This window comes from Mytilus californianus, unplaced genomic scaffold (assembly GCF_021869535.1).
Source record: "Mytilus californianus isolate M0D057914Y unplaced genomic scaffold, xbMytCali1.0.p SCAF_6, whole genome shotgun sequence".
Classification (NCBI taxonomy): domain Eukaryota; kingdom Metazoa; phylum Mollusca; class Bivalvia; order Mytilida; family Mytilidae; genus Mytilus; species Mytilus californianus.
In genome coordinates, this window is record NW_026262712.1 from 65,958,902 (window position 1) to 65,981,673 (window position 22,772).

Here is a 22,772-nt window from a genome sequence, read left to right on the forward strand (position 1 = left end):
TGATACGAATGCCAATGAGACAGCTATCCACCGAAGTTCAAATGAAGAGGTATGTAAGCAGTTATAGACAACCGTACAGCCTCCAACAATGACAAAAAAACCCATACTGTATAGTCCGCTATAAAAGGCCCTGACATGAAAAATATGAAACAATTCAATTGAGAAAACTAACAGCCTAAATCATAACAAAACAATTTACAAAAAACAAATACGACAGACATGAACCAACAACAATTGAACTACAAGCTCCTGACTTGGGACAGACACATAAAGAATGTGGTGGGGTTAGTTTTCCTTTATTAACAGAAAAATTGAGTCCTATAAGGTATAGTAAAAACAATAACCACACATGAGTAGCGCAAGGATGGCTGAAATAGCCCTAGAAATTGGACTGTTTAAAAAAATAAAGTATCAATAGATGATGGACATTTTTAATCCTTTATAACAAATATATCAAATCCCATGAACAATAATAATCATTACATATCAATGATAGAATCAGAAGATCCTTCATTCAACAGGCTTATACAGCTCATTTAATTTGATATGATATAGCACTATGAAATAAAAATAATTTCACACTTATTTTTTGCACCTCAGTACATGTGCAAAATATATGCAGGTCCTTCAACCTAATAATAAAAATGTAACATTTCCTTACACTTGTATTGAAAGAGAAAATGAGAAGATAGGGGAGGATTACCAATGAGACAAGCTATCAATGAACTAAAATATGACAGAGATCTCCCTAAAAGTCTTAACTTCATTTCTTAAAACTCTATGACCTTATTGACTTATAAAATATGATGTTGATGTTTATAAATTGCATCAGATATTAAACTTTAAGAGATCATTGTATAACTATAAATATGTATTAGGAATTGATACTAACTTTTACAGTTGATTAATACTGTCATGAGTGTTGAATAAAAAGCAAAATTGATGTCTAAACATATGTGTCTTCAAAGGAAGAAATGTGTTGCCAAATAATATGAATCTATGTTTTGGTATGGGAAAGATGCAAAATATTTCTGATCAAAAATAAAAACAGCAGGTGCATTACTTCATGTCCCGAAGAAAAATTACTGCAATCTGTAAAAATCTTAGTTTTAATCAAGGTCAAACATACTACAGAAAACTTAAAATAAATCAACAAAACAAATCATTCAGTGTGCTTTAGGAATTTCTCTGATAGCTGCATAAAAAATGTTAGAAAAAAAGTTACAGAGGGTTGAAAAGGACTGCTTGATGTGCAAACAACTATTGCCATAATAATATCTAGACATGGATTGGAACTCCTCACACTTCACAAACTACTTGCATTTATGCATAACAATTACATCCTTACACATTACAAGCTTTTTCATTTTGAACTTAAAATAAAATACTCCAAGTTCTTGTTAAATTCCTGCTAATTAGAATCTACACACATAAGCTACATTTACCAACTGGCATATATAAACATGATAAATAAATAAACAAAAAATATCCACTTCAATCACATACTTAACAAACAAGATATCCCACAAAAATATACAATTGTAATTACATTTGTTATTGCATAATTTCAAGAAACATGTGAAAATACATAAATTGGTTTTATTACTCTCCTGAATAGTAATTATTTATTTTCAAACCTGAAGAATACAGTTTGAATACATTTACATGTAAATACAGGCAATGGCAAATAAGAATTCTTGGGATTTCTATTTAATGATAAAAAAGTGGACTTCTGATTTTCTATTTAGGTGATAACATTTGTCTCTGCTGCAGAATGCATCTTATAACCATAAAAGGTTCCACTGACTCAAGACTACTGCAGCTCAAGAGATACCAGTAGCGAAAGAGAGAAAAGGGTTGATATGTTTTATAACAAACTCCATCTCCAAATTGTTGTTAAATAAATGCTAACATAAAATATACCCAGACATCTGAGCTAGAAAAACATTATTTGAGTGAGAAGAAGAATATTAACTTTACATGGCTTTAAAAAAGCTTAGAAATTGCTTTGAAAAAAAAGTGTGCTGTCTGTGTGCTTTATAATGATGATGAAACCTATATGTATGAAAGAAAAGAAAGCAACAAAGAAATTAAGACTTCATAATCAAAAGCTGATATTCACAACCTTTGATTTCCAGGCCTTCCGGTCAGAAACATTTGGAGTATGATTATCGTACTCAGAATTCAACCAATCAAATACTGGATTTGGTGTTTAGAGCACAAATTTGTAGTTAGATCACTGAGTAAAGAGTATGACCGTAGGCCCAGGTTTTATTTATAATCACATAGTCACTGAAAATTGAAAAAAAAATTTATCTCCGAATTCAATTTGCATTTAGTTAATTGCTGATTCAATTAATTTTATAGGTGTGATGTATAACATCCTCTAATCAAAGAAACAGATTAAGTGTTGCTGTGGCCTGTTATCTTTTCCACATATACAGAGAGTTCTTTTACACGGAATAGAATCAACGAATGACAACACAAAGGCTTCATTTTCTGCTTCTATTCAGAATTTCAAAATCACATACTGATATTAAAGTAATTAAAACAAGAAGATAAAATTATTGCTTTCAATCAAATACTTGGATTTTTCATGATAAATATTCTACTTGCACCCTGCTTGAAAAGTCAGACCACCATTAGATCACGCTTGTACATTTTGTAGATCATGCAACACAATAATTCCGTGAGACCTATTCCAATACCTGTCACAGTGAATTTTTTCAAAATTGAAGAATTTAAATTTTCTAGGCTTATGAAGGACATCTGTCTGTCAGTCAAAACCCGTAAAATGCTTGTTGGACCAGCAATGATTTTTTTTTTAAATTTGACTAATTAAATTTTGGTAATTTTTAGTGACTTTAATACTGATTGCTAAGTTAAATATGTCTGCAGCAATAAGTGATAATTGTCCACTGGACAGAAAGGTTATTAAACAATCCAGCACCTTTGAGAACTTTGAATTTCTCAATAAAATACTATCCCACAGAAGAAATAATTTCTTGTCAACACAGTTACTCAACGCAGGCACTTGAAAGATCCAAACTTTTATCTGGTTGCCTTTCTGGGCTGATATCATGTTTCTAGATATTGTATCACTTGTCTCTATAGTTAGCTGCCATTGGAAGATTACCAACAAAAACATGGTCACCATGGAAACACTCAATCACACACTATATCTAGTCCGACCGTACCTATCTTGTCCCTGGCAGTACTCATTATATATCAGTTTAAATAAAAACAAATGGAATATAATTATAAGGAATGCTAAAGAAGCCCAAAATATTGTTGGAAGTCCTCCAAAATGGTGGCCATGTTTGTGTAACGCAATGACATGGTGTTCATGTGCTGGAGCTGAAAAAAAAACATAAAAAATGAATCTTAGGTGGTAAATTTATGTCAAGAACCTATTCAGGCGAATCCTCAGTTTTAATTTGTACTTTTTCTTCTTAATCCATTTATGAAATTTGAACATGGACAAACTACTGTTTCCTATATTTACAGGTAAAATATATCTTTGGATGAAATATACTTGATAAGAATAATAATACTGATTTTAAATATGTAATCTGAGCCATACAGCATAAAAAACATCACATTAGTTTCTGAATTTAAAGTACATAGATACTCTAAATAAAGATTTATTACATCATGTTCATCTTTATGTTTTAATATAATACAAATGCATATTGTTCAGTCTGTTTATATCACATCTTTTCCAAACTCAGGGTGATAAAGAGCTTAACATATCGTTTAGACACTTATTTATTGATTTTTTGAGATGACTGTTGTGTTTTGTTGCTGTTGGGTTGCTGTCTCATTGACATATATCCTACATCTCCTTTTATTTATATTACTTATGTTTTGATGAATTTAGAAGTCAAACTAACATATTGAATTGTTCACAACTTCTTTAGATTCAGGGCAATTAAGAGCTTGACATATTGCAAAGACACTTGACTGTTGATAGAGGCTGTATGTTGACATTTGCTGTTTTGTATCCTTGTCTCATTGATGAATACCCAACAACTCCTTTTAACCATGTAATATAAATCATTACCTTCTTTAATCTCCTTGACATGTATTGTGTGTTTGAGTTCCTCCATGTGTTGTTTATCAGCTGTTATATACAGGATGGAAGTTAATGGTTCAGTCCTCTTCACAGGAAACTGAACTACCTCTTTACTGAAAAAGATAGATGACATTTCTGATGTATTTTTTTATGTATCTGGACATATTACTGATTTAACCCCTTTTACGTTATTTAATACCAATAAGTCAGGTTATCAACATCTAGCAATGATTTCTTCTACAATCATTGATTGGGATTATCGTTAACTTACAGTGAGGTACAAGTTTTGGCTAGGTGTTGAAGTCCTTACTGTGACTTTGAGATAGAGGAGAACACTTAAAGCCCTATTCCTTTTCTTTGGGTTTTGTCAAGTGCATGAGATATTTGTGTGTCATGAATCAATATTCTATATCCTTCTTTTCCATTTCTGCATTGTAGTCATATACTGTTCAACCATTGTTAAACAATATCATTTATCATGTTTAGCCTTTTTATATATGTGTATTTACTTCTGTCTTTGTTTTTCTTTTCCCAAGAATTTAAGATCATACAAATCTTTATCCTTAAAATTTAAATACTCTTGTAAGATTTGAATTGCATTAAATTTTAGCTCCTAATGACCGATTTTTATTGGGAATGAACAACTTAGTATGGAATATTTATTTTCTTGGGAGAAATTAATACTGATACAAGAAGTTTCATTTCAATTCAGCAATAAGTGTGTACTTTATACAAAAATAAAGAATATATATACAAGGCCAATGCAATTAATTTTGCAAATAAAATTACACAAAATTAAGAGTTTCAACTAAAAATATGTACGATCCTCGTTTCATAAATTCATAATATTGAGCAAACTCATGTTTAATCTTTTTTTTTTAAATCTTTTTTTGTAAGTATCCACTGGTCATGCTGGTAGAATAAAAGAACCTTTTCAAATTTTTTCTGGACTTTTGAGCAGCTGTGCAAATACTATTAAAAACAAATTTCTACATGCAAAATGATCACATCATTATTTCTTTTGAAATTCCCTTGATACTAGCAATGATCTGCCATGTACACTTCATTTTTTTCATGATTTATAAGACCAATAATGAAGACAAAATAAATATTGATACACTCACAAATTGGCAAAAACATGGGCATTTTTTAAAACAAAATCTATTCAATTTCATATATCATATTATACCTTAAAGCAATGGGTGCATCTATACATCCAGCATCACAGGCATAATATGGGCGATCATTTCTATCTAAAGATACACGTATGACAGCCTTATTGTCATTGCCTACTATCACAGATATGTTCACATGTGTATTGTTGCCATAGTTAAGTCTATGGAATAATAAGTCTCTATGGAGATCCTTTGGTTCCATGGACATCTCCAAATGGTTGTCGTCAAATCTTAATCCACCAAGACTAAGTAGTATGGCTTGTAATACTCCTTCAGCACCTTATAAAATTTTAAATGAATAGCTTCAGCGACATGTTTCATTGAAATATAAAATTTCAAATGGATAGCTTCAGGGACATGTTTCATTGAAATATAAAATTTCAAATGGATAGCTTCAGCGACATGTTTCATTGAAATATAAAAATTTGGAATAAGTTACATCTTTTGGTTTTGTGTCATTGGTATATACCCTACATATCCTTTTACTCATGTTTTTTCATATTTTACAAGTATTATTTTATTGTTTTTATTTTATGTTGTTGCCTGCTTGACATTCACTGATGCTGTCTTTATATAATAATAAAACATAAATAACAAATAGATTAAAAAAACATTGACAGAAATTTATTTCAGCAATGTACTTTTTTTTTGTGCAAAACACAAAAAAAACCAAAATGTATGCTATTCTATGCTATATTTACTTAAATAAACTGAAGAAATTTAAAACTGTTTTGCAGCTTCTGAATCGTCATAATGTGTAGTTGTTGCCAAAATGAAAAATATGTTATGTTGCATTTGCTTTTATTAATTTCCTGCAATCTTCAAAAATGGCTGCAGTCATACAGTCATGGCAAATAAGAATCTGTTATGACCAGCAAGTTTTGAATGAAAATAACATCAAAAGTAAAAGTTTGAAGACTGTGATAAAATGATAGAGGTATGCTCAGAAGTAAAATCATATTTGGCAATGACAGTCTTTAGCTTGCTGTGTTCTGTTGGTCTTACCTCAATGAAAAGACAATTCAGTAACTCCCTAGACGTCTAACAAAGGTGTTAAGGTTGTTGTGATGTTGCATATTATTCAATGTTTCAATAGTATTTTATCAACAGCCTCTACCAAACATGATGTAATGTTTTAAATGTACCTGCTCTGACAATAATATTACATCCTTTCTTCTCTAATGTGATCATCCATGTAGAGGTCACATCAGCAATGTCTTCCTCATCTTTTATCTCTGACCATAATGTTTCAGAATAAAACCTAATGTAAAGATTTTTTTTATTCCAAAAAAATTGGAGCCAAACATTTGATAAAAAAAAATTTCAATAAAATATTTTTTTGAAAAAATGAAAAAAATATTTTTTTCAATTTTAAACTTCTGTGTTATACATGTCCATAAAAAAAGTACTAAAATAGAAAATACTTATTTGTTACTTTTAAAACATTAAAATTACTGTTCCATATAATAAAACTAATGAAAGAAAAACTACAATCAACACACTAGAACTTACAATAAGAAGTTGATTACATCACACATATCTGAAAAATGAAACTTTTATAATACACTAGATCTTGCAAAATGCTTCATCTTTAAAATGTAAAGTGTTCGAAACTTACAATAATGTGTGACCTCCATAACATCTATCTGGATAATGTAAAGTTTTCTGGATCTTTGACTTTTCCTCAATGGTCGTACTCAGCTCATGTAACGGAGCCTGAATGTTACTGAGGACATAGTATATTGTAGTGTTGATTTTATCTCCATTCAAGGAACCAGTTGCCTTGGAATTACTGATACCAAATCCACTTTTCCATATCTTGAATAAAAGCATAATTTGTACATGCAGAAATATGACTTCCAACACAAGATTATGTGATTCACAAACGACAGACAAATAAAACACAATGAAATCCTAGGAGATAGGATTTGATTATGCAATCACACATTTTACATCATGAGTGATCATTAGCAAGGGAAATCAGTTGAAAATGCTGCAACACTAGAACATAGTAATTTATTCAATCATATATAACTAAATTTTATGAATTCTTCTTCCTATTTTTTGGTGAAAATAGTTTATTCTCTATAAAAAATGAGTTTGTCGCAGATTCATTTTTATAATATTTCATAACTCCATAACCATGATAATAGGTTTTAAAATATATCTGCTTTACATATTCTTTAATTGCTTACTAATTATGTAAACCAGATTTAAAATTGCATAGATTGTGTATATTCTAAATTTCTTTTATATTGTGTTATCTTCTTGTGAAAAAATGCAACACAACAATAAAGAATCATGTTCACTTAAAAGCTATGATAAACTGTTGACACAGAGGTATGTCTCGTCTGTATATGTAATTTTGATAGTAAAATGCAAATGTTCAAATTAAAATTATAATACTTTGAAATGTACTTTATGCAAAGTATTAAATGAACCATGACTGAAGGTACAGTGCCCAAATAATTTGTGGAATAAGATATGCCAATGCTAATACAACTGCATTCCATATATCATTGACTTATCATTAGATGCTCCCCCAAACTGACCTAATCACTAACTTTAACATGTAAACTATGCAAAAGTTTCAAAGAAAATAGACCATAACTGAGGGAAATAATCTCCATGGAAATGGGAAGTGCCAATGTTGATACAACTGAAAAACAACTATCATTGGTGGTTTCCCTTAGACTGACCTTATCACAAACTTGAAAAAATTGTTGATGCTGCCACTGGAAATGGCATACCTAGTTCTTTTTTTTCAACTTTCAAGGCAAGAAAAAAATTGTGCTAGAGTCAGCCAGTAAACATGGTAAAGATTGAACAATATATAGATAGACAGTATACAGGTATTCAGTGGTTATCTCTATTCTAGGGTTTATTTTCCTGTCCTATCTATAGTGTGTTAACACTAGTCTTGTTTATTGTTGAAAACTTCATATTGACCTTGTTTTTGTGTCATAGGGTTGCTATCTCATTGACTTTTACTCCCACTTCTCTTTTTATTCAGAACATTGAGTTCTGCATCAGTTTTCATTCATGCAGATCAACAACAAAATAATTCCTCATTTTGAAAAGATTCAAAAACCTTATGACTTCTTATTGTCTAAAATTGCAACTTACATCTCTCCAAACTTTAATATGCTCTTCTCTAAGTGATGCATAATCTATCTTCAAAACTGACTCCAAGAGCTAAAAATTTTCAAAAGCTAGAAGTTGAAGTAAATAAATATGATGCTGTACGCATTGAAACATAATAATGATGTTTTATTAGCTATAGAGCAATTTGAATATAAGCATACGAGAAACTAAAGTTAAACTTTCTTTGGCAAAGTTGACCATATATGAATTTGGCTATTCTTTGTAGGTCCCTTTCAGTTAAATAGCTCTAAAACTTTTCAGCATATTTATACATCCTTGGCTTTCAAATGTTAGGGTTTGAGTGTCCTTGATGATGGTAAATCGGGAAAAAGGCTTTCGATGAATGAAATTTATAAAGTCTTATTTCATTTACTAAGTTCTAACTTAGAAAATAAGTACATGTATAATGAATCTGATATTCACTTGCTGGCATATAAACATTAAAAAATATCAGTTGATAACATTATTCAATGAAAAAATTAGGGCATATACAATCTATTATTTACTTTTAAAATGTCTTCCTTTTCCAAAAAAATGGTCTACTGACTTGTATTCATTGATTCAAAATAACCTAACATATGTTTAAACGTTTGAAAAAAATGACAACTGGTCAAAGGAAGACAACTTTTTTTTTCCTTTGGACACTTTTGAAAAATTCCACCAGAATTTATTTTAGATGTCATGAACTTTTTTTATCCACTGTTTTATATTTCACAAATCATAATGGAATAAAATATAACTTCTCATAATATAGAAAATAAAGGAAATAGAAAACCCTAAGTGTCTGACCTATTTGTAAATTTTGAAGGATGTATATAAAGGTCACCCTCGGATCAGGGAGAACTGACCTTTTGAAAAGTAACCTTTAAATTGAGGTTCAAAAATGCATAGGTAAAATAACAGTGGGACAGGAAGGTGGTGGTCTGACAAGACAGGTTTTTGCTTAATAGAGGTGACCTTTATGGCAGGTTTGGCTGTATATAAAATAAATGTGTACCTGATCCACACTCCTCTGTAGGTGTTCTGGTGCCTTTGACTTTAAATCGACAGGTTGTGAATAATTAACTGCTGTTACTACATGGAATCTAACAGACCTTAAATATTGCAATTAAAATATTGTAATTAAAATATTGATGATAAAGCTATTAAAATTAACAGGAAAATATCTATCCTAAATTTTCAAATGACTTTTTTTTTTTTTTAGTTTTATGTTACTGTTTCTTTTATGTTTTTGATTTTTGTTTTTTATTCCTTTTTAACAAATCTGCAGTCTTTTTTTCTTTTCTACGTGCAAATTTTCATTGAATTGTGTACATTATTAACGTAAGAGATTTAATGTTTCAGTACTGGATTCTTCTAGTATTATGCAGGTATGATATTTAAAAAAAAAATAATAGAAACACAACATTATTTCAAGAATTTTTCATGTCATGCTTTTCAGAAAAATGGGTGCATGAGTATAAGAGAGTTCAGCTATGAGGAGTAAATTTTCACAAAAATTTGAACCTGGTATTCTGCTTTTCGTGTTTTCTTGTCTCAATAAAAAAGTGTCTACCAAAATATCATCTTTCACTAATGTCTCTGATTGTCTTAGCATCAATATGGTCAAAATTGACAATTACCTATACAAAAAAGAGTGGTCTATCCAAACTACATCATATGGTTTGTCTTGTCCTCAATATACTAACTCAGAATAATTCACTCAATCAACTGCTATGACAATTTAAAAATCCCTCCTTTCCTCTTGCAATTAAAATATTCCCATTAGATTACAAAAATATATAGACCGTCCTATAACCATCCAGTCAGTAAACTCAAGGATCAGTTAAACTTCAGCTTATTAAAAACTAATGTTGTTATGTTATTTTTCGTAATTTTCTTACTTTCCAGCTTTGATGGCTACAGAAGGACCAATTTTAACTGTTGCTATAGCAATGTGTACTTTGTACTTTGAATCTGGTATCAGGATGACTCCCTGAGTTGATGTATACTCCACAGACATTCCTGTTGCATCTGTAGTACTGCAAAAACAAATATTTGTACTTTGGATTCAGTATTATTCAATGGATACCAATTTTCATGTATATCGTGAGTAAAGGTGAACCACTAATTTAAAGGTTCAACAAAACACAAGTTTTCTATAGGCAGTATGCAGATTTTGGCAAAACCTCAATATCAAATATCAATGAAATTACAATGTTTCCTCAATCCACAAAAATTGGTACCCATGAAATATATATGAAGCCACAGTATTTCAAGTTGCACTATGATGGCTGCAATTAATTCATTAATTGAATTATTATTAGTATATAGTAATACAAAGTTGATCTCATGTTTACTCTGAGTTGAAAATGTGATAGATATGAAAAAAATATAGACAAAAAAATACAGTAAAAACAATGAATTGTGTGATAGAATTAGAGGGCAATGCTCTTGACATAAGAAAGCTGCTTCACTAAGAAAATATTACATTTCAAACTATACATGTAAAAATGCAACAACCTCTCAACCTCTCAACATAATAATCAATGGTTATAGGTGAATCACGAACTCAAATGATCAACAAAGTACACATTTTTCTATAGGCTTGTATGCAAACTTTTGTAATTTTGTAATTATCCACTTCATTAGAATTTTCCCTTAATCCATGAAAATTGGTACAAACAAAAAATAAATGAAATGAATCGACAATATATTATTGGTTCTTCTTGATCAGCACATACATATACATGAAGAAAAAAAACATGGTGCTCACCAATTAAAGAGTTGTTAGCTCAACTCTAAAACATGATCCAATGATGTATGTGTCCACTAGTATCTTAGATCAGCTGTTCATATATAATATAATATTACATGTATAGTTACCTAGCTTTACTAACTTTGGCATCCTTCAACTGTGTCTCACCAATCTGGTCTAAATTTACTACCACTGAGTTTTTCTACAGAAAAGGTAAAGTTCTTGTTAATAATATATTCAACTTTCACTACAACTGTGAATGATACCATTGTTGGTAATCAAGGAACTAGAACTTTTTGAATCAATTCTCTTATATTTTTAGGACTGGAAAGTTGGGGTAATTTTTTTCCAAACTGCCAAATTTATACCAAAAGTCCCAACATAAACAAACCTGTGTCAGCTGTTTTAAAAAACAGTCTGAAATATCTAAAATTTCATACCTATTTTTTCCGAAAGCATTTAAGAATGATTTGTGGCATGCATCAGCTCAAAATTTAAAAAAAAATTTAACGCTTAAAAATTGCTTATTCCTCCTACTTTCAATTATGAGAGATGAAATAAAAACCTGAAGTTTAAGTTGATTATAAAATATAAATGGAACCCACCTGATTTATGATACAGGTTACTTCTGTTTATCAAAATGACAGAAATCAACAAATGTTTAAATCCATATACTTGTATTCCGTGATTTTGCTAGCGCTCGTCACTTTCAATTATGAGAGATGAAATAAAAACCTGAAGTTTAAGTTGATTATAAAATATAAATGGAACCCACCTGATTTATGATACAGGTTACTTCTGTTTATCAAAATGACAGAAATCAACAAATGTTTAAATCCATATACTTGTATTCCGTGATTTTGCTAGTGCTCGTCACTTTCGTAATTTACGAAACTGTTTTCAAAATGACGAAAGTATTTCAAATCAATTTCGTCACTTAAATTTGGAAAGTGTAAAAATATTTTCGCATGAAAATACCTGAATTCTACCTGTATTACATGTTTCTGACAAGTTTATGACCCTCAGCTAATTAACATTTTCAACAGGTGTTATAAAGTTGTGTTTACAGCTAATCCGCTTATCGCCATTGGATGGGTCACTAATCCAGTTAATTATTTTCCCCAGTAAAATTAGTCAGTCTGCATTTTAATTTCAATATTTCTCAAGGCCAACGACCACAATTTGCAGTTCGCTTGTCATAGTTTCGTCATTTGAACAAAATTGTTTTCCCCCGGACAATTCGCTTTATAATTTCAATATTTCTAAAACGATCAGTCAAATCCTGCAATTAGTCCTTCAAAGTCTGACAAAGATGTATAGTTAGTAATATACATACATCCTTGGTCCCTTGCTGTTACCCCAAATAATGTTGATTTTCATCTCGCGCAAAAGTGACTAAAGCCCTCAAAATCCTAGCTTAAACCCTGCTTGTATTAATATGATTGACAATATTTCACATTGGCATTTCTCTTATATAATCAAGAAAAGTATTTCTTCAAATGTTTTGTACATACACTAGGATTTCTGATTTTGATATCTTGAACTAATATAGAAGGTCTAGTCCTACTGGCATAAACCAAGGATTCTACTGTAAGGCAGTTACTCCTCCACCCTTTGTCCTGAAAAAAGTATAATAAAATCATTCGTGCTTAAACTTACAGTACAACCAGTGATTTCCCCATCAAAGCTTTTATAGATGAGGAATAAAATTTAAGCATGGTGAGGATTTACCATTCTTTGATGTTTAGAGAAAAAAACATATCAGTAAAAGTAATCTGGGAAAATACTTTCATTAGGATACTTTCATTACATTTGTCTGAAATACAAATATAAAGAGTAAATAATCTTGGACTTCACATCTTAAAATATACTTCTTAGTCCTCTTTCTATTTGTACAATGATGTAAAATTGAAAAGAAAAGTTGTTTCTGGTATAAATGTTAATGACCCCATCATTTTAACTTCAAGTGACCAAGTTTTCTTTTAATGCGGTTTGTCAAAGTTATTATCTATAAACTCTTTCTTGCTTGAATATGCAACAATGTTTTAATTACTTTGCACTGAGGCATTTAATTTCATAAAAAATATATATATTTTAGAAATACATGTATAACATCAAATGTAATATAAATGATTTGTGTTCAAAATGTGTAAATACAAACTTACAACTTCAAAACACTGTATCTTTTCTGCTATTCCATGATGAATATTTAACACTGTTGCATCTGTAATTGATATATCAGAAATAAAAACACATTAAGGACATGAAGGACAGTGGTCTTAATACATGTAAAACAGAAATGGCACATTAATCAAAACTGGAAAAGAAATACATGGGAACAATATGTAAATCCAATTGGTGTAAAATGAAAAACACTGTTAGAATAGGCAGAACTTTGCGAAGCAAAAAATTACAAAAGTTGTAAAGGGTTCCATGAAGTTCTGTGTCTTTCCTGTGCTTTCTGCTGTCAGTTTAAAAGTGTAATGTTGACAGCCAAAACTTAATATAAGTCCATTATTCAGTAAACAACTGAAAAAGAAAAAAAATCAGTTGCTATTTCTAAATTGTAAAGAAGCATTGATTTGCTCAAGTTTCATATCATTTCATGAAGGTTTAACAAAATTATTGATGTCTAAAAAATTTAATATAAAACATGAAACACTTACCCTTTGAAATATAGTCATCCAAATGTGCAGTGACTATAGGATAATATTTGACAGGTAATGACAAAGCCCTGTTTAGTCTGATGTACATTCCCTTCTCACTGTCCAAGGATACCGATACCTTTCCATTTCCTGGAAATTAAAATTAAGACTGTACAGAAAGATTCATTATCATTCTTAATCCAGGCCACAAATAGTGGATAGCTGGCCTTTTTTCATAAAACTTCACTCAGTACTCAGCTAAGTACAAAATATGTGCCTGAAGCACCAAATCGTGTACTTTGATTGGTTGATTTTTGAGTCTGAGTAAGATCATTATGCTTGAAACTTTTATGACCGCAAGGCCTGATATCCACATCAAGGCAACAGCTTTAGACTTCATTAACTAAACTGTAACAGCTGTTTTGATTGAAACCAATCATACAATACATGTAAGTAAGCCCTGTCCAGTCTTTCAAACAATATTCAGACAAATCAAGTGCCTTAAAAATTTAACATTGTTCAGCCATTTCACTTGCCATCAATATATTCTGATCTGTTGGGTCTTTTTCGGAATATTTAGCAGTCAGAGCTCTGACATAAACAAGTCAGAATAAAATGACTTCCATAGGTCAGATATAATTTGAAGTAAGTGTTGTCTCCCTTCTTGCACTCAATAGAATATGACTTGTACAGGTCAGTTTATGTCTCATAAAATGACTTCCACAGGTCAGCTTTTGCACAAAATATTGTGACTGCATGAATATCTTCATATTTTAATAAGATTTATGCCCCTTTTTAATGCATTTTGACTTCGAGAGGTCATTTTTGTTCTGATTTGAAGCAGTCATTACTACCACTTTGTTATCAATCTCCATAAAAATATGGTGATTACTAGTTTCGAATTAAAGAGTTTTAAAAAGTGGGGCTCATCTGACATCATACATTCTCCTTTCCAGAATCTAAACATAATATATTTATCTCATCACTTTCAATTATTTCAAAATACAAAGAAAAACCAGGTGAGAAAAAATGGATCATACAATTTTTTGAATATCAAAAGATTTACAAAATACAATATTGGATACATTTACTAGTACCATGACAATACTTCAAATCTTCCAAGGAAAAACAAGACACTTATTCATGATAAGACTATGTTTACTAATAAAAGATATATTCTCATCCACTTTAAGCTAAATGTATTAAGAGCAAAACATTTATTATTTTAATATTTCATTGAGGTAAATACTGTTGTGCAAACTGACTCAAACAAGTCACATTATGTTCTGACTTACTAAACGTATTACAACTTTTAAGTCTAGTATTGTCATATTGATTAAAAAATGTATAGGTAAGCCAGATAAAAGACTGAGGAAATTAGGTCCCCATAAGTCACAATAATGAGGACTATAAACAAGTTTATTTGGTATATTCAATATTAAATGTATTTTGTTTTAAACAGGTCAAATCATGTTCTGACTTAAAAGAGTCAGTCCTAAACTAAAATAAATTTATTGAAATACTTAAGCTGGGCATTGCCATATGATATTAAATGAATGTATGGGAACGTCAGATAAAAGACACAGGAAATATATGTTAAGATCCCCTAAAATAAATAACCATTTGACTTAATTGTTTCTAAAAATTTATCAAATAATAAACTCGAAAATGGCAGATTCAGAAGCAGTCTGAAAGCAAGGACTTTCTTGGATTAAAGGAAGTACACCTAGCTTTGATTGGAAATTTTGTTCTGTAAACTGACTTTAACAGGTCAAATCATGTTCTGACCTGAAAGAGTCAGTCAAAACTAAACTTATTACAACTTTTAAGTCTAGTATTGTCATATTGATTTAAAAATGTATGGGAGAGCCAGATAAAAAACAGAGGAAATAAGGTCCCCTAAAGTCACAATAATGAGGATTATATAAAAAAGTTTATTTGGTATATTCAATATTTAAATGTATTTTGTTTTAAACAGGTCAAATTATGTTCTGACTTCAAAGAGTCAGTCAAAAACTATACTTTAACTAATTATTGCAACTTCTAAGTCTGGCATTGTCATATGCATTTAAGAATGTATGGGAAAAACAGATAAAAGACACCCAATAATAAAGTCACAATAATGAGGACTATAAAAAAAGTTTGTTTGGTATATGTAATATTCAAATGTATTTTGTTTACAATTTCATCAAATTATCTTAAAATTTTTTTCTATTTCTGTATTTTCATGACTTTTTCTTTTCTGTCAAGTTAACACATGGAACTTTTGGTTGTAAAAAATATTATTTTAAAGACCATTTGACTGAATTGTTTCTAAAAAAACTTATCAATTAACATGATTAATTAACTCAACAGTAGCAGATTCAGATAAAGGGGAAAAAAAGGGGGGGCTTAGAAGAAAGAAGACCTAGTTTTGATTGGAAATTTTGTTCTGTAAACTGACTTTAACAGGTCAAATCATTTTCTGACTTCAAAGAGTCAAACAAAACTAAACTAATTTCAACTTTTAAGTCTAGGATTTTCATATTGATTTTAAAATGTATGGGAAAGCCAGATAAAAGCCAGATGAAATAAGGTCCCCTTACGTCACAATAATGAGGACTATAAAAAAGTTTATTTGGTATATTCAATATCAAATGCATTTTGTTTTTAAAGATTTTCATCAAATTATCTTAAAATTTTATTTTATTTCTGTATTTTCATGACTTTTCTTTTCTGTTAAGTTTACACATAGAACTTGTGGTTGCCAAAAAAAATAATATTTTAATAACCATTTGACTGAATTGATTCTAAAAAAACTTATCAATCAATTAACTCAACAGTAGCAGATTCATTTTTAGGGGGTGGGGGGCTTAGAGGAAGAACACCTAGCTTTGATTGGAAATTTTGTTCTGTAAACTGACTTTAACAGGTCAAATCATGTTCTGCTTTCAAAGAGTCAGTCAAAACTAAACTTATTAATACAACTTTTAAGTCTAGTATTGTCGTATTGATTTAAAAATGTATGGGAAAGCCAGATAAAAGACAGAGGAAATAAGGTCCCCTAAAGTCAAAATAATGAGGACTATAAAAAAGTTTATTTGGTATATTCAATATTAAATGTATTTTGTTTTAAACAGGTCAAATCATGTTCTGACTTAAAACAGTCAGTCCAAAACTAAGTTTATTGAAATTTTAAAGTTGGACACTTCCATATGATATTAATGAATGTATGAGAACGTCAGATAAAAGACATAGGAAATATATGTAAGATCCCCTAAAATGAATAACCAATTTGACTTAATTGTTTCTAAAAATTTATCAAATAATAAACTCAAAAATGGCAGATTCAGAAGCAGGGCTTAAAGGAAGTACACCTAGCTTTAATTGGAAATTTTGTTCTGCAAACTGACTTGAACAGGTCAAATTATGTTCTGACAAATTGACTTAAACAGGTCAAATCATGTTCTGACTTTAAAAAATCAGTCAAAAACTAAATTTATTGAAATTTTTAAGTCAGGCATTGCCATATGATATTAATGATATGTACGGAAACGTCAGATTAAATACACACGAAATACATGCAAGATCCTCTAAGATAAATAACCATTTGACTTAATTGTTTCTTAAAACTTATCAATTAATAAACTCAACAGTGGCAGATTCAGAAGGGGACTTGAGGAAGAACACATAGCTTTGATTGGAAATTGTGTTCTGTAAACTGATTCAAGCAGGTCAAATCATGTTCTGACTTATAAGAGTCTGTCAAACACTAAATGGATTGCAACTGTAACAGTCGGGCATTGTCATGATTGTGATGTGATTGTTAGAATGTATGGATACAAGTAGGAAAAAAGATCACAAATATTAAGTCACAATTTTTAGAACTATATAAAAGTTTATTTGGTATATATTTGATATCTTAATATTTCATTGAGGTAAATCCTGCTGTGCAAACTGACTTGAACAAGTCACATTATGTTCTGACTTCAAAGAGTCAGTCAAAAACTATACTTTTACTAATTATTGCAACTTTTAAGTCTGGAATTGTCATATGCATTTAAGAATGTATGGGAAAATCAGATAAAAGACACCCAATAATAAAGTCACAATAACGAGGACTATAAAAAAGTTTATTTGGTATATTTAATATTCAAATGTATTTTGTTTACAAATTTCATCAAATTATCTTAAAATTTTATTCTATTTCTGCATTTTCGTGACTTTTTTTTCTGTTAAGTTAACATATGGAACTTTTGGTTATAAAAAATATTATTTTAAAAACCATTTGACTGAATTGTTTCTAAATAAAACTTATCAATTAATTAACTCAACAGTAGCAGATTCAGATTAGGGGGGGGGGGCTTAGAGGAAAAGACCAGTTTTGAATGGAAATTTTGTTCTGTAAACTGACTGTAACAGGTCAAATCATGTTCTGACTTCAAAGAGTCGAACAAACCTAAACTTATTACAACTTTTAAGTCTAGTATTGTCATATTGATTTAAAAATATATAGGTGAGCCAGATAAAAGACAGAGGAAATAAGGTCGCCATAAGTCACAATAATGAGGATTATAAAAAAGTTTATTTGGTATATTCAATATTAAATGTATTTTGTTTTAAACAGGTCAAATCATGTTCTGACTTAAAAGAGTCAGTCCAAAACTAAAATAAATTTATTGAAATATATAAGCTGGGCATTGCCATATGTTATTTAATGAATGTATGGGAACGTCAGATAAAAGACACAGGAAATATATGTAAGATCCCCTAAAATAAATAACCATTTGACTTAATTGTTTCTAAAAACTTATCAAATAATAAACTCGAAAATGGCAGATTCAGAAGCAGGGCTTAAAGGAAGTACACCTAGCTTTGATTGGAAATTTTGTTCTGTAAACTGACTTTAACAGGTCAAATCATGTTCTGACCTGAAAGAGTCAGTCAAAACTAAACTTATTACAACTTTTAAGTATAGTTTTGTCATATTGATTTAAAAATGTATGGGTGAGCCAGATAAAAGACAGAGAGAATAAAGTCCCCATAAGTCACAATAATGAGGACTATAAAAAAGTTTATTTGGTATATTCAATATTAAATGTATTTTGTTTTAAACAGGTCAAATCATGTTCTGACTTAAAAGACTCAGTCCAAAACTAAAATAAATTTATTGAAATATTTAAGCCGGGCATTGCTGGCCTTAAAGGAAGTACACCTAGCTTTGATTGGAAATTTTGTTCTGCAAATTGACTTAAACAGGTCAAGTCATGTTCTGACTTTAAAACATCAGTCAAAAACTAAATTTATTGAAATTATTAAGTAAGGCATTGCCATTTGATATTAATGATAATGTATGGAAAAATCAATGAATAAACTCAACAGTGGCAGATTCAGAAGGGGGCTAAGAGGAAGAACACATAGCTTTGATTGGAAATTTTGTTCTGCAAATTGACTCAAACAGGTCAAATCATGTTCTGACTTAAAAGAGTCTGTCAAAAACTAAATGGATATGCATAAAATCTGGTTCATAATTTTTGAAAAGATGGAGAGATTAATGAGTCTATATTTTGTTATTCCGACTCACAAATGTCACTATGTGACAAATTTCAAGAATTTTTCTCTCCTTTTGACTGATTCCTATATGTTGTATGGGTGCCATAACTATCACTACAACATGTACAAAGTCAGCACATTCTAAGGGACGCCATCAAAAGACCAATGTAGGATAAAAAAAACTTAAATCAAATAGTTTGGGGGTGGGGGTGGGGTTAAAGTTGCTGCAAGTTTTGTTTATCCAAAATCGATTTTACATAAATCCATATTGGTCAATCAATCTTTCCCAAATTAAGTTAAGATGGGGGGAGGGGGGTCAGTGAAAAAACTATGTGATGTGAATTAAGTTTTTTATCCTACATTGAACTTTTGATGTCGTCCCTAATGACTTGACCTATTACAGTATTTCTGTCTGAATTTTGTATGAATATTCTGTATTTACTAATTTAACTACATGTATGTGATTGCAAGTGTATTAATTAGCTTTGTTTATTACTTATATTAAACTAAACCTCTATTAATCAATTATCTTTACTCTGGTTATTGATTATATAAGAAAAACTCTGCCTATTACTATATGACTGTAATCTAAACTCTGATTGTTAACATCCTGGATTGCATATCTGCATGACCATTAAACTCACGGTATGCCCATTTTATTTGAGGATATAAAAGTATTGTTTTTTCAATATAACATTTTCAGACACATTGAATCTGTGAAGACAACTTTCAATTTGACTTTAGAAATTACAGAGTTTGTAAGCAAAATGTTGGGGAAATTTAATTATAATTAAGAATGTTTAAAATTAGTTAAGAAAAAAGCCGACATTATTAATGTTAAAAATATTTTGAGGAGAAAAAACATACAAATTCAGACCAAATATGGTGACTTTGTTGTCCTTCAAGAAGCCGTACATATAATCCATAATATTTTCACTGTTTTTTAAATACATGTAAAAGTTGAAAGATAACTATCTATTGATTTTTTTTTTAAAAAAGCTTTTTTCACAACACTTATAACTTTGTAATTTATGTTCCATTGTACACTTGTTATTCTTAATATCTTTAAAAATTGTTGTTTGGGAACAAAATCTTGTCAGGGTTTCTTATGGTACTAGCATGACAAGTGCATTCATATTCTAAAATACTCTAAACATTAAAAAAAGTCAGTATTTTCAGATCATTCTGAGTCTTTCTGACCTTATTAAGTCAGAACATTCAGACTTTTATAAGTCAGAAATTTCTGACTTCCAATGTTCTTCTCACTTCTGTAGAAACAAAGACTATCTATGTCTCAAATAAGAGGTAAATGCTTCATGTGGCTAAGCATCTGGGGTAAGAATTATAGATGTGTAATTTCAGAGGAAAACAAATATGCCAAAATTTTTTTTTTTTTTTATATAGATTAGACCGTTGGTTTTTCCATTTGAATGGTTTTACACTAGTAATATTTTGAGGCCCTTTATAGCTTGCTGTTCGGTGTGAGCCAATGCTCTGTGTTGAAGGCCATACCTTGACCTATAATGGTTTACTTTTATAAATTGTAACTTGGATGGAGAGTTGTCTCATTGGCACTCATACCACATCTTCCTATATCCATGTAATTAATAAGATGTGATGCATGTGAGAGGAAAATAATACTGAATAGACAATTCTGTTTGCACAAACACTGATAAATATAATATGTAAATTAAGGTGGTCTCTCAGCAGATTAAAATAAACAAGAAATAATTGTAACAGGATGCTGTTACGAAGTCTCCCAAACAAAGCTCCCATAATTCGCCATTCCCCTGGTTGCCTGACATTGGGCAAGTTCCAGTACAAATTGGTTTTGTCTAGTAAAGTGTTATGCATAAATGACGCCTAGGGTTTGACCCTGCATGTCATTCAAATCTTCTTGAAATGACGAACAGGAATATCATATGGTTTACCTTTAGGGGTGGTGATCCAGAACATTTCAAAAAGGGGGATGGGGATGACCCCAATGGACTTCCCCTATATTTCATTTGATTTGTTTTATTGTCCTGTGCAAGAATGTATATGGTTTAGGGGTGGGGATCTCGACGGTTTACAAGTTTTCAAACATGAGGGGGTAGGGTGACCCTCAGGGACTTCACCTTTATTTCATTTGATTTGTCTTATTGATCCTTACAAGAATATATATGGTTAAGGGGTGGGGATCCCGACTGTTTACAAGTTTTCACACAGGAGGGGGTGGGGGTTATCCCAAGGGACTTCCCCTATATTTCATTTGATTTGTTTTATTGTCCTATTCAAGAAAATATATGGTTTAGGGGTGGGGATCTCGACCGTTTACAAGTTTTCAAACAGAAGGGGTAGGGGGTGACCCCCAGGGACCTCCCCAACATATCATTTGATTTGTTAAATTGTCCCATACAAGAATATATACGGTTTAGGGGTGGGGATCTCTACCGTTTACAAAATATAAGAACATTTGCAAATGGCAGCGGGTGGAGTAAACCTGGAGACTAGCCCGGTATATTTCATTCAAATCAATTTGACATTATAATAAAATGCTTCGCTGGGGCGCAGCTTGATACGACCGCAAAGGTCGAACCCTGAACAGTTGGGGTAAGTATGGACACAACATTCAAGCTTGATACAGCTCTGAATTTGGATTGTTATTAAATATTTGACACAGCATAGGTTTCTGACACAGAAAGAATGTGGTCTAAGAACTTGAATTTTTTTAATTTACCTATTATGGTCCAATGTCCAAAATCAAAATACATGGTTAGATTCAGCATATCAAAGAACCCCATATATTCAATTTTTGTTAAAATCAAACAAAGTTTAATTTTGGACCCCAACTTGGACAAACTTGAAAACTGGGCCCATAATCAAAAATCTAAACACATGTTTAGATTCAGCATATCAAATAACCCCAAGAATTCAATTTTTGCTAAAATCAAACAAAGTTTAATTTTGAACCCTTTGGACCTTAATGTAGACCAATTTAAAAAACGGATCTTAAAATTAAAAATCTAAATACACGGTTAGATTTGGAATATCAAAGAATCCCAATGATTCAATTTTTGATGAAATCAAACAAAGTTTAATTTTGGACCCTTTTGACCTCAATATGAACCAATTTGATAGCGGGCCCACAAATAAAAAATCTAAATTCATGGTTAGATTCAGCATATCAAAGAACCCCATATATTCAATTTTTGTTGAAATCAAAAAAAGTTTAATTTTGGACCCCAACTTGGACCAACTTGAAAACTGGGCCCATAATCAAAAATCTAAACACATGTTTAGATTCAGCATATCAAAGAACCCCAAGAATTCAATTTTTGTTAAAATCAAACTAAGTTTAATTTTGGACCCTTTGGACCTCAATGAAGACCAATTTAAAAAACGGGACCCAAATTAAAAATCTAAAAACACAGTTAGATTTGGCATATCAAAGAACCCCAATAATTCAATTTTTGATGAAATCA

General features: G+C 30.5%; 1 protein-coding gene across 1 annotated transcript in view; it reads right to left on the reverse strand.

The window, feature by feature from the left end:
• Positions 1-415: 415 nt before the first annotated feature.
• Positions 416-22,772, reverse strand: part of LOC127706494 (uncharacterized protein KIAA2013 homolog) — a 29,656-nt gene continuing 7,299 nt past the window's right edge. The window contains exons 4-15 of the mRNA XM_052211145.1: positions 13,798-13,926; positions 13,297-13,355; positions 12,646-12,750; positions 11,260-11,333; positions 10,278-10,415; positions 9,392-9,488; positions 8,377-8,445; positions 6,869-7,068; positions 6,396-6,511; positions 5,265-5,529; positions 4,064-4,188; positions 416-3,357 (exon numbers count right to left, since the gene is read on the reverse strand). Of these exons, the coding sequence (XP_052067105.1) occupies positions 3,170-3,357; positions 4,064-4,188; positions 5,265-5,529; positions 6,396-6,511; positions 6,869-7,068; positions 8,377-8,445; positions 9,392-9,488; positions 10,278-10,415; positions 11,260-11,333; positions 12,646-12,750; positions 13,297-13,355; positions 13,798-13,926 (1,565 nt within the window). The 3' untranslated portion in view covers positions 416-3,169. The remainder of the gene's footprint in view (positions 3,358-4,063; positions 4,189-5,264; positions 5,530-6,395; positions 6,512-6,868; positions 7,069-8,376; positions 8,446-9,391; positions 9,489-10,277; positions 10,416-11,259; positions 11,334-12,645; positions 12,751-13,296; positions 13,356-13,797; positions 13,927-22,772) is intronic.